The 12,777-nt window shown below is 38.7% G+C and overlaps 1 protein-coding gene across 1 annotated transcript in view; it reads left to right on the top strand.

Moving 5' to 3' along the window:
• Positions 1–12,777, top strand: part of LCLAT1 (lysocardiolipin acyltransferase 1) — a 200,226-nt gene that overhangs the window by 65,007 nt on the left and 122,442 nt on the right. Inside the window, exon 4 of the mRNA XM_007938810.2 lies at positions 4,606–4,722. Coding sequence (XP_007937001.1) covers positions 4,606–4,722 — 117 coding nt within the window. The remainder of the gene's footprint in view (positions 1–4,605; positions 4,723–12,777) is intronic.

Genomic DNA, 12,777 nt, shown 5'->3' with positions numbered 1-12,777 from the left:
TCTTTTTTATTGTGATATGAAGGGTTATCATTTTTCTTTTAGGTTACCCTATGGTTTATAATTTTCTCCCTGAGTTTAGAACAGTCCATTGTATCTTGCAACTCTCTTCACTTCCTCACCATTTAGAAGTTCTGTAACTGCAGTCTTTTCCCTCTTTTTGCTTGTAGTTGTCCTCACTTGCCAATTGATATCTCTGGTTCCCTGTTTACAACCTTTAGACTCATTTTACTTTGGATATATCCATAGCTGTGTTTTCTGGGTTATGTCATCTTGTGTATTAATGGTCGGTTGTTATTTGCTATTTTTGGTTCTCTGTTCAAAGGACTCCCTTAAGTATCTCTTGTGAGATTGGTCTGGTTTTAACCAATTCCCTTAGTTTCTGCTTATCTGGAAATCTCCTAATTTTACAATCATATTGGAGGGACCATTTTGCCTTAATATATAATTCTTAGTTAAAAAATTTTCTCTTTCAGTGTTTTATATATACCATCCCATTGCCTTCTCACTTGCATGGTTTCTTCTGTGAAATCAGAGCTTATTTTTACTGGCTGTCCTTTGTAGGTAACTTTTTGTTTTTCCCATGCTGCTTTCAGGATTCCGTCTTTGTCTTTGGTTTTGATGAGTTTGATGATTACATGTCTTGATGATTTTCTTTTGGGGTCTGTCATGTTTGGGGTTCATTGGACTTCCTGAATGGATATATTCTCATCTTTCATCATATCAGGGAAGTTCTCCTCCAACAAATATTGGACAGTTTCCCAGTGGTTTTATTTTTCTCTTCCTCTTCTGGAATTCCCATGACATGTAGGTTGTTCCTTTTGATGGTATCTCACATGAACCTTAGGCTTTCTTCACTTTGTTTTGATCTTTTTTCTGATTGATCCCTTTCTAAAAAAGTATTCAGTCTTCAATCTCATTAATTCTGCCTTCCATTGCATCAGTTCTACTCCTTTGCCCTTTCAATGTTTCATCTTTTTCTGAAAATTTAGTATTAATCTTTTGGATTTCTATCTGTAGATTTAGAATCATTTCTAAATTTTCATTTATTTTGTCATTTTGTTGTATTTTATTCCAAAATTCTTAGGGTTTTTTCTTTGTTTTCTTTGGTCTGTCTGTCAGTCCTTTGAAGATCCCTAAATATAATTCTTTTCAGTTCCTTCTCAGGGAGTTCTAGTGCTGCTTCATCCTCAGGGTTTTGTTCTAGGTCTGTATCTTGCTCCCTTGTTCCTACCACTTAATCTTGCTTCTTTGTGTGGACTGTGATGGTGTGTTGTCTCCGAGACATCGTGGCATTGTTGTGTTTAGATCTCTGTTAACTGTTTGTGAAGAGCAGCCAAGGGTGATTCAGGCTCTTGGTGGTTTTTTATCGTTGGCCCATTGGTGGAGAAGGAGGTGATGGCTCTCACTCAGTAAGTGAAGTTGCAGGAGGTGTGGGTATAGTTATGTCTTATGGGGACTGTTGCTGTCTCCCACACAGTTAGACAAAAATTACAGGTGAGTAACCATCAAAAAACTAAAAGCACATGGACGGAAAATACACCATGTTATCACACAGGAATAGTAACTGAAAAAAAGAAAAAAGGGAAAAAGAAAAAAACAAGAAAACCTGCAGTATCTGGGGATAGGGCAATAAGAGAAAAAAAGGTAGAAAAGGAGTATAATGAAGAAAAAATTGGGAAAAATGCAAAAAGAAAAACAAGGAATGGTGTTATCCATGAGGAAAAAAAAAAAAAGTTCAGCCAGGAACAGGGAAAAGAAAAAAAGCTGAAAACTGTTACCTGGGAGGGGAAGAATAAAGCATAATAATAAAAAGGAGAAAAGTATTTTTAATAATGGTAGTTTTAAAACAGACAAAAACAAGTAAACTAAAAAGTAGAAAAGAGAAAGAGAGAAAAATAAAATTGAAAGAAATCAGGGCAGCGCACCCAGGCTCCATCCGAGCACCCAGACTGGGATGGAGTTCCTGCGGGCCCAGAAGGTGGGTGGGAGTGGGGGATGGCTGCACCTCCGTTCACCAAGTGGGTGTGGGGTATAAGACTAACAAGGGAAATGTCGCACCTTTTCAGTTGTCCAGTCAGGAGTGTCCTTGGGGTTACTGGCAAGCAGAACCTGTTCTTAATGCCTTAGAATCTGGAAGAGTACTGTTTCTTTAAATATCCAAAATGCTCAAGCCCCATGTAAACATTCAAAATGGTGTCACCCTCTGGACAGGCAAAAGTCTGTATCTCAGCCCGCCTCTCTTCGCTGATGCTTCGGTTTTATTCCCCAGCCACCAGAGCAGTCCCTGGCTAGTAGGGCTGATTTTTAGGTTAATTCTTAGTTCCTACCACTACTCGGCAATCTCCAAGCTGTCTGTGCTATCAGGATCGCTGCCAGACCGCATCTCCATATATCTCCTTTTTTAGTATTTTCATGGAAATTCTTCTTCTAGTTGGGGTTTAGTCCACTTCTATATCCTTCCCTTGAAGGCTCAGTGGTCCAGGATTATCTTCTGTGTCTGTGTTAATTGGTTCCCCTTTTTGTTGAAGAGTGTCTGTGCAGTGTTTCTGCCTATTCCGCCATCTTACCAGAACCACCAATTCAAGGAATTTTTAAGTTCATTTTATATCTTCTGTTACCCAGTCATTTTTAAGGAGGGTGTAATTCGTTTTCCATCTGTGTGCTCTTTTTCCATTGGTCTTCGTATTGTTGATTTCTCATCTGGTAGCATTATGATCTGAGAATATGCTTTGCAGTATTTCCATGTTTTTAAACTTATTAAGGCTTGCTTTGTGGCCTAACATATGGTCTATGCTGGAGAATAGTTCCATGTGCACTGGAAAAGAGTGTATATTATACTGTTATTGGGTGAAGTGCTCTGTAGAAGTCTATAAGGTCAAGTTGGTGGATTGTATTGTTTAGTTCTTTTGCATCTTTCTTTCCAACTGTTTTGTCTTTCATTGAAAGTGGTATATTAAAATGTACTACTACAACTGTGGAGTCATCTGTTTGCCTTTTTCAATTCTGTTAGTCTTATTTATGTATTTTAGAGCTTTCTGACTGGTGCATATTTATTCTGATTTATGTCTTGCTCAATTGATCCTTTAATCATTACATAATTGTCTCTTATGTTTGTTTTTGTCTTATAGTCAATTTTATCAGAAATTAATATTGACAATCAAGTATACATCTTTAGAGATTTGCCTAGTTGCAGAAATTGCTACAATCCATTAGCTCAGTTCTGCCTGAAATAGATGAGGCAAAGATCTCCTTGGTATCAATGGTAAATGTTTCTCCAAGTACCTTAATTTCCCTTAGCAACCTCTTAGGGGTCAGTCACCTACTCACTTATTAAATATTTTTATAAATTGCATTTTTTTACCTTGAACTCTCTTTTGAAATAATGAATTCCATAAATTATTATGCATTGTGAATATGAGTTCCCAAAATTTTATATAAGAAACAAAGTCAACCACTTCTCTACTCTCATTAAGCTTATATTCTATGAGGAATGATAGATAATAAAGTAAAAAATGATTTAAAATGTCAGGACAAAAGGAGGGAAATTAAAGCCGTATATGAGGATATTCTCAAATGAGAGAGGAACTTGTTCCTCAATTATGTTTAGGGCCTTTACTTTTGACTTGCTGGTGATTTGTGGGTATTTTTAATTCTTTGATTCAGTTCCTTCAATTATAAAAATGATGTAACACCTATAGGAATGTTCTTTGAAATATTTTACTGTTGTAGTATTTGTTTTTTTCTGAAGTTATGATGGCTTAGTGATCTTAAATATACTCCTACAAAAATTGTGTTTATGTAGGTATTTTTTTTGTGACTTGACACAGTCTTTAAATTTTAGGATGCAGCTGAGGATTGCAAGTTCAAACATCTGCTGTCATCAGAAGCTATTTCATGATCTCCAGCAGTGAGGCCAAATCATTTCTGAACTTAACTTTTTCCAAATATATTTGCTGAATAATGGGTTTGGTTCTTGGAGCTTGTTAACTTACCTCATAGAATGGAAAAAGAAGTTTTTGCCAACAATTGGAACATATATTTGACTCTGTAACTATATTCAACCAAACCATGTTCAGATGTTTGTACATGATGTGCTAATCATATGCCTACTCTGGTTTGTAACATTAGCATGCTCTATCCTTGAGCAAGGCAGATATTTCACTATGCTTGGAAGGCCTAAATTATTGGGTTAAAAATAAGTTAATCTATTTTGCAAATTGCTGGTAATTTCTTCTGGATGTCTGCATCATTTTATTTTATTAACATTTTAGTTTTATTAGCATCTTATATTTTAATATTTCAGTTTTCATTATGTAAGAATTATTTTATGAAAATCTTAATTCATTAGTATTTTATATGGTTTCAGCGTTCATCATATATTGACTGCTTTATGAAGTCTTTTAAAGACTTTTAAACATTGGAATGTATTTCAGGATACTTATTAATAATTCTTTTAATCCTAGTAAGTCAGCTCTAAGATCTTTGGCACTGAAATGTTTACGTCTTTTGCTGCTCAGCATTTGGTAATAACAGTTAACTGCCATGTTTATAAAATAAAATTATTTTCTTCATTATATATATGTATTTTTTTTCTTTTTTTTTTAGAAAACAGCAAAGCTCGAAGTAATGATTTTGCTGAACAGAATGGACTTCAGAAATATGAATATGTCTTACACCCAAGAACTACAGGCTTTACTTTTGTAGTAGACCGTCTAAGAGCAGGTAAACATCCATCTCCAAATGTACTTTTTTTGTGTGTGGCAAAAAATATTAACCTTTACAGATAGCCCTTTAGAATTTTAAAGCAGTTTTTCGTAGTTTATCTCAAGAAATAAGATACATTTAACAACTGTATTTTTATACTAAGTTGATCACATACACTACAATGTTTCACTGTGAATTTTCTAGAAATACAAAAGATATCTTTGCCGAAACACATTTTTCCTGTCTTTTGAAACATTGTTGTTTGTGTTACAAAAAATAGTACATGTAGTTAGACCGTAATTTATTTTTTTAAGTGTTTCTCAAGGCAGCAAAACTTTGGATTTGAGAATATATCATTATTTCACAATCTTAGATTGTAATAGTTCTTTATAGCTTAAAAAATATTTTTACATTCCGTAGTCTACTCACTCCACCATATGAATCTAATTAGGAGAAAGGCAAGTACTGTTGTCTCCATTTTATAGGTGAACAGAGGTGAGATTGGCAGGTCACAGTACTCAGGTATATACAGCCTCTGCTTCTGCTTCCTTGTGTGTGGCTAATAATACTACTGCATCATGCTTCTTCTTTATGTCTGTTGAAGGGCATACAAGGAGAAGGTGATCCATTGAATATACTACATCCATTTAAATGCTTAAGTTTTGATTTTTTTGTTATGGAAAAAACCAGTTGTATTTTTTTATCATAGCTCTATGTGTACATAAAGATAAACACATATATGTATATATTGTTGTTGTTGTTGTTGTTATATGCTGTCGAGTCGGCCCCGACTCATAGCGACCCCTCCTTGGGTTTCCGAGGCAGTATCACTACGGAAGTAGGATTGCCCAACCTTCCTTCCGAGGAGTGGCTGGTGGGTTTGAACCGCCAGCCTTCTGGTTAGCACTCAAGTGCCTTAGGCATTATGCTACCAGAGCTCCTATGTGTATATATGAAGGGTAAATTATCCAGAAACATTGCTGAAGTTTTAGTAACTTTGTAATAACAAGTCAAAGCCCAGAGTCACCTAAGAATAATCTTGTTCAAATAGTTGTCTCCATTCTATCTGTGGTTGCATGATTCTAGCAACGATATCTTGTAATGGTAATATCTATGAAAAATTATCATCTTCATCTGGTAATTTAATTGTCATAAAACTCCTTGTGCCTAATTTGAATGTTTTTGAACCATTATGTAAGAAAAGGTATAAAGTTTTTACTTCTTTCTTTAAATGGCACCACTTTTGTTCTTTAAGGTTTGATGTGCTTTAAGATACAGAGTAAAGGAATAAAAACCCACCAAACTCACTGCCATTGAGTTGATTCCAACTCATAGTGACCCATTGGGTTTCTGAGATGGTAAATCTTTACGAAAGTAGATTACCCTGTCTTTCTTCCACAGAGTGCTTGGTGGGTTTGAATCACCAACCTTCTGGTTAGCCTTAGGCACTGCACCTCCAGAGCTCCTTAAGATACAGAGTACAACCTAGTTAATAAACCTTCCCAAGATAAAACTTCTTTGCAACTAGGTAATCATGATTTTGAAGAAATGTTCACAATTAATCCAAAATTACATTGGTATGATGTCTTAGATATCTAATGCTGTTAAAACAGAAATATCACAAGTTGATGGCTTTAGCAAACATATTTACTTTCTCAGATTAGTAGGCTACTGCAAAAAGGGCAAGGAGGCCACATGTTCTGACCTCCTTTAATCCCACAAGAGGAAGACAGAATCACCATCAATAGCCCAAGGCCTATTACTGCACGGCCAGACATGCTGCCTCCCTCCAGCCCTTTCTCTAACCGTTCCTCCCAAAGCACCCACCACCTCTCTCCTGGGTTCGATAATTCACTGCAGTGGCCACAGAGATCTCACAGATTATGGGGTTTATTAGGGAAGCACCAGGGTACAATTCAAATTTAGGAAAAACCCTCAGTCTCTCTCCCATCCCACTGTCTCTCAGCCAAGTCTCTCACAGTTTCTCCTCCAGCAGTGCATGTCCCTCGGTGTCTTATTCAGCAATGCATGTCTCATGCGTCTCTTTCCCAGCAGCGCATGTCTCTTTTAGGAGCATGTGTCTCTTTCAGCAGCACGTCTTCCTCAACCAGCAGTCAGAGAGAGTTCTGCCTCTAGGAGGCCTCCTTTTGAGCTTGGCAGAGTGGCCAAACCAACCAATAATAACAACAGAGTGAGCCTCCCATAACATTGTGTTGTGCCACGCCCAACAGAAATAACACAGGTGGATAACATTTACAATCAGGAGCTCCTCAGTTGCTCATTCCACCACTGAGTTTACAATGATTTATGGGTAGAAAAGCCATACTAAGTAATTTACTACACTGCAGCTACATGCATAAAGTCAGGGCACTGGCACTACTGGAAGGCTTTTTCCCTGTTGGCTCTCAGGGAGGGTACTTGCCTCTTTTTCAGAGTCTGATCCTTGGATCCTTGGTGATCTTCATGTGGTATGGCATTTGTTTTCCCCCATCTCTTCTTGCTTCTCTGTTCCTAATCTGCTTGTTTTATATCTCAGAGGTGATTGACTTAAAACACACCCAGTATTGATGGAGGTTCATTAAAATAACAAAGATAAAAATCCTATTCCAAAATGGGATTGTAACTACAAATATAAACCAAACTCAGTGCCGTGGAGTCGTATCTGACTCATAGCAACCCCTCCTTGGGTTCCGAGGCAGTATTACTATGGAAGTGGATTGCCCAATCTTCCTTCCAAGGAGTGACTGGTGGGCTTGAACCACCAACCTTCTGGTTAGTAGTCAAATGCTTTAGGCACTAACTACAAGTATAGGAGTGAGGATTTACAACACATAATTTTTGGGGACACAATTCAATCCCTAACATGATAAGCCAATTATATCCCCATAGTTTGGTTTGCTTTTGAAATTCTGTGGTTATAAATAATATGAAATGGACTTGTAAACTTGACAGTCGTCTACCCACATAAGCTCATGAAGGACACAGTTAAATGCCTATGGAGGGAGGAGATTTTTTTTTTTCTGTTTGTTTTTTAATGTGGTAGCACACTGCATCCAACTTGGACTCCCCTTACTCATTTACCAATGTACATTTTTTATTTCCTCACATAATCTGATATTTTGTAGTATTTAATAAGTTATGTCAAGGTATTTCTGACATCTTGGAGCACATTCATCTGCTGGAGAGCTCTAGTGTTGAAGTTTCTAACAACACAAAGATGCTATGGAAACACGTTTTTGTTAATAAAGATCTTCCTCTAAATGTAAGCAGAATAATTGAGAGATTATTATACAGTGAGGCTGTATGTTAGGCTGGGTTCTCTAAAGAAGCAAAACCTGTGAAACTTATATATACATATAGAGAAAGAGAAATTTATCTTAGGAAAATGGCTCACAATTTATAGAAGCTGGCAAATCCCAAGTTCTTGGATCAGACATCAAGCTGGAGGCTTTTCCCGACTCATCCAGCTGCCGGGGCTGACAAGCTCAAGGTTGGCAGGCAGTATACCAGCTGTTGACTCCAGTGAAAGATGAATCCAAGATCTCCTGGCTGAATGGTGGATTGTTTGCTCACAGACAGTTGTAGGCAGCACAACAGGATCCCAATCCACGGAAGAGTGTCTCTTTTTCCAGGATGTCCATAAATATATTGGAAGCAGGCCACACCCCTTGGGAGACTCCTTTTCAGTGGATTGGCTGCTCAGAACATATACATCTGATCCCATCATAGGAATAACCCACATCACAACTGCTTAAACCACATAGAATTATGGTCCAGCCAAGTTGACACACAGCTCCAACTATCACAGTCCACCCCTTGTCAACTTGGCAGTTGTATGCATCTTTTTAACCATATGTAATCTCTAAGTAATGACAGTTATAAAGTCAGATTTATGCCTAACATGATAAGCTAACACGCATACAACTGAAACGCATTAACCTTGTTTACATTTCACACTTTATAACAGACAGAAACAAAAATATTTAATGCACATATACAATGAAGAAAGATCCTCATTTCTGCAATTGGTCACATGGTTGTAGCTGATATTCATAACTACCTTCTTCCACCACCCATTCCATGTTTCCCTTGCCCTCAGCAAGCACCTCATCTGGTTGTTGTTCTTTGGTGGGGTGACCCAAACCTTCATTCCTCAAGGGTCTGGGCCATTAGCAGTCATATCAGAATTGGGTTACTGTAATTTTCCATTGACTTAATCACAGGGCATGGTAGTACTAAGAAATGTCCTAAAGAATCTCCTGTATTCCAGACATATTCTTCTTTACCTCCATTATGTAATGTCAATCCAATTTCTCCTTGGTAATCAGGATCTGTCACACCAGATAGTACACCTTTCTTTGACTGTTGATCCAAAGGCACGAGGAAGCCAAAATGGCCGTCAATCCCATTTCCTCTTGGTAGTCAGGATCTGTCATACCACAGTACACCTTCATTTGACTGTTGATCCAAAAGCATGAGGAAACCAAAATGGCCAGGTGGCATTCTTAACTTCCAGTTCAATGCAATCAGTATTGTGTCTCCAGCTGGGATTGTTCATCCCTTTGGGACTAAGATCTCCATACCCACAGAGCATAGGGTAGCAGGAACAGGAAGCAAAATTATTTGAGTGGGTCACTAGTGGTAATATTGAGTGGTACCACTCCCGTTTCTACCCCTTGATTCCTGGACCTGTGAGTCCTGGCTATTGGAGAAATAGCACCATGTATTGGATGCTGGTTTAGAGCAGATACAGCCTCCTGAAGAACATTTCCCCAACCCTTCAAGGTATTGCCACCTAGATGGTACTGTAATTGTGTTTTTAGTAGACTATTCCATTGCTCTATGAAGCCAGCTGCTTCTGGATGATGGGGAACATGGTTATTGTTGTTGTTGTTGTTGTTGCGTGCCGTCGAGTCAGTCCTGACTCAAGACCAGTCAATTTCATGAGCATAGGCCCATTGCCACACTTCATGTGCTATGAAGTGAGTCCCTTGATGTGAAGCAGTGCTGTGTGGAATATCATGATGGTGGATAAGGCATTCTCTAAGTCCATGGATGGTACTTTTGGCAGAAGCGTTGTGTGCACCATACTGGTGAAAGGCATGTCCTCTGGACTCTCCATTTCTGGCTCTAGGAGTCTAATCTGATAAATCCATTCTAACATAACCAATTTCCCTAAGCCTCTGGATGCCTTCTTCTACATTATACCTAGGCAGGTCTGATACTTCAGCTTGATTTATGGTGTCGTTGTTGTTATGTGCCGTTGATTTGGACCTGACTCATAGCGACCCCTCCTTGGGTTTCCGAGGCAGTATCACTATGGAAGTAGATTGCCCAACCTTCCTTCCGAGGAGTGGCTGGTGGGTTTGAAACCAACCAAATAAACAATTAGATCCTTTCCTAACCACTCGAGCTGAGACATTGAACAAAGAATCCGTACTTAGTCAGCCTAAATCAATGAACTCAGACTGATCTAATGGTACATTCCTTGCACCATTATCCCACATCCTCAGTAGCCATTCTTATACATATTCTCCAGGTTTCTATCTGTCCATGTTAGCAAAATCAAGTAGGTCTTTTTGAGTATAGCGTACCACTTCCTCAGTCACACTTTTTATGTCACTTTTTGGGCCTTGCTTGGACCTAAGTTTAGTTACAGGTCTAACAGCTATAATGGGTGGTTGGGGAAGTTCTGAGAATATTCAGCAATGTCTTTCATGGCATCTGCCTCAGGCAATGACCCAGCAGGAACAGTCAGGTTAATCAGTCAAACAGAGGTGGAAGGGATAATGGTTTTATAGTAATCCCTTTAGATGGGAGGGATTCAACAGACTTTATAGGCTCCATATCCTCATCTTTCTGACTGTCCGCCCATATGTCCCCATTACAGGTTTCAGGATCCCATTTTTTGCCGATCAGTGCCCTCACTTTAACTTCAGACACTATTCTGGATTGGCAATTTATTGGCATTGTGATTTAGCCACCCTTACAGTAAGATTCTAGGTTTGATTATCTACATTATCAGCTCTGTTACTAGAAGAAATAAGGCTTTCTTTCGGAGCACAACACAACTGGAAACACTGAGGTCTTTCATGTGGTGCTTGAGCTGTGACTCAGCAGCCCTGAACTCATCTCGCTCTTTCACCATTTGTCTAGTGTAAGTAGGACAACCCACCAGCTTACTTATACTCCTCATGCTGACAAAACTGCAGAAAAGTATCAAATATGCGATCACCTAGCGCCTCACTTCTCAAAAGTACTTGATCTATTGGTGGTGCTATTTTGCATATTAATGTTACTACCTCATGCCATGGATTAACCAGGGCCCTATTTACTAATGGAGGCAGAGTCACTAGGGCCTTTACAATTAATCACATTGGAGAACCAAAACAGAATCGGTGGGAACCAATTAAGGTAGCCCATCCTTATTATTTTCTTTCTCTGGAACACTCCTGATACCAAATGTGTTAGGATGGGTTCTCCAGAGAAGCAAAACCAATAAAGCTTATATATACATACAGAGAAAGAGAAATTTATAAGGTTGGCAGGCAGTATATCGGCTGTTGACTCCAACGAATGATGAATCCAAGATCTCCAGGCCGAATGGTGGATTGTTTGCTCATGGACAGTTGTAGGCAGCACAACAGGATCCCACTCCACAGAAGTATCTCTTTTCCCAGGATGTCCATAAATATATTGGAAGCAGGCCACACCCCTAGGGAACTCCAGTTCAATGGATTGGCTGCCTAAAACATATGTATCCAATCCCATCATGGGAATAATGTACATTACAACTGCTTAAACCACACAGAATTATGCTCCAGCCAAGTTGACACACATCTCCAACTATCAGAGGCTTACACCAGACTGAGCAGTGTTTCGTTCTGCTGTGCATTAGGTCATTATGATTGAAGATGACTCGATGTCACCTAACAACAATGTTATATGATGCATAAGGATGTACTGAAGAAGAGTTGATGCTTTTGAGTTGTGGTGCTGGCAAAGAATACTGAAAGTACCATGGGCTGCTAAAGGAACTAACAGATCTCTCCTGGAGGAAATGCAGCTGAAACGGTCCTTGGAAGTGAGAATGGCCAGACTTCATCTCACCTACTTTGGTCATGTTGTCAGAAGGAACCATTCCCTGGAGAAGGATGTCATGCTTGGTAAGGTGGAAGGCTGATGAAAGAGGGGAAGCCTTCAACGAGTTGGACTGACATAGAGGCTGCGACAATGGGCTCAAGTATAGCAGGGATCACGGAGCTGGTACGGGGCTGGGTGGTGTTTTGTTCTCCTTTGCACAGGGTCACTATGAGTCAGAAACGACTCGACAGCACCTAACAATAACAACAACAACAAGGATGCACAGATGCACGTATAGAACTCTCTGGTCTGAAATTTGGGAAATACTGTAGTAGTGAACTGATTTATAAGTTTGTTGTTGTTTTGTGATGTTGAATTGGGCACAAAATGTATATTGCTTAGTTATCACTCAAAGCATTAATCATCAGCTACAAAGTATAATTTTTCCTCCCAGAACTGGCACTTGATTTTTCCCCTCTGTATATTAGTAAAAAAGGGAGTTTGATGATTTGAATTTGCTTCAGTTCAAAAAAACAAATGGGACCTGTATAGTATAAGAAGAAAGATAAGAAATATGGTAATGATGATATCTATAGTAGGTAATGTAATGAAATGGAATGCATAAAGATTGATATGCTTGGCATTAGTGAGCTGAAATGCACTGGTTTTGGCTAGTTTGGATTAGAAAACCATGTGATCTACTATGCCAGAAATGACAGTTTGAAGAGGAATGGTGTGGCATTCATCAGCACAAAGGATGTTTCAAGATCTGTCCTGTCCTGAAGTACAATGCTGTCAGTGATAGGATAATATCCATACGCGTACAAGGAAGACCCATTAATACAACTATTATTCAAATTTATGCACCAACCACCAAAGCCAAATATGAGGAAATTGAAGAATTTTATCAACTTCTGCAGTCTGAAATTGACCAAACATGCAATCAGGATGTGTTAATTATCAATAGTGACTGGAATGCAAAAGTTGGAA

Source organism: Orycteropus afer, unplaced genomic scaffold (genome assembly GCF_000298275.1).
Source record: "Orycteropus afer afer isolate SDZICR_OR568_19922 unplaced genomic scaffold, OryAfe1.0 scaffold00054, whole genome shotgun sequence".
NCBI lineage: Eukaryota > Metazoa > Chordata > Mammalia > Tubulidentata > Orycteropodidae > Orycteropus > Orycteropus afer.
This window is presented reverse-complemented; position numbering and strand designations above follow the sequence as displayed.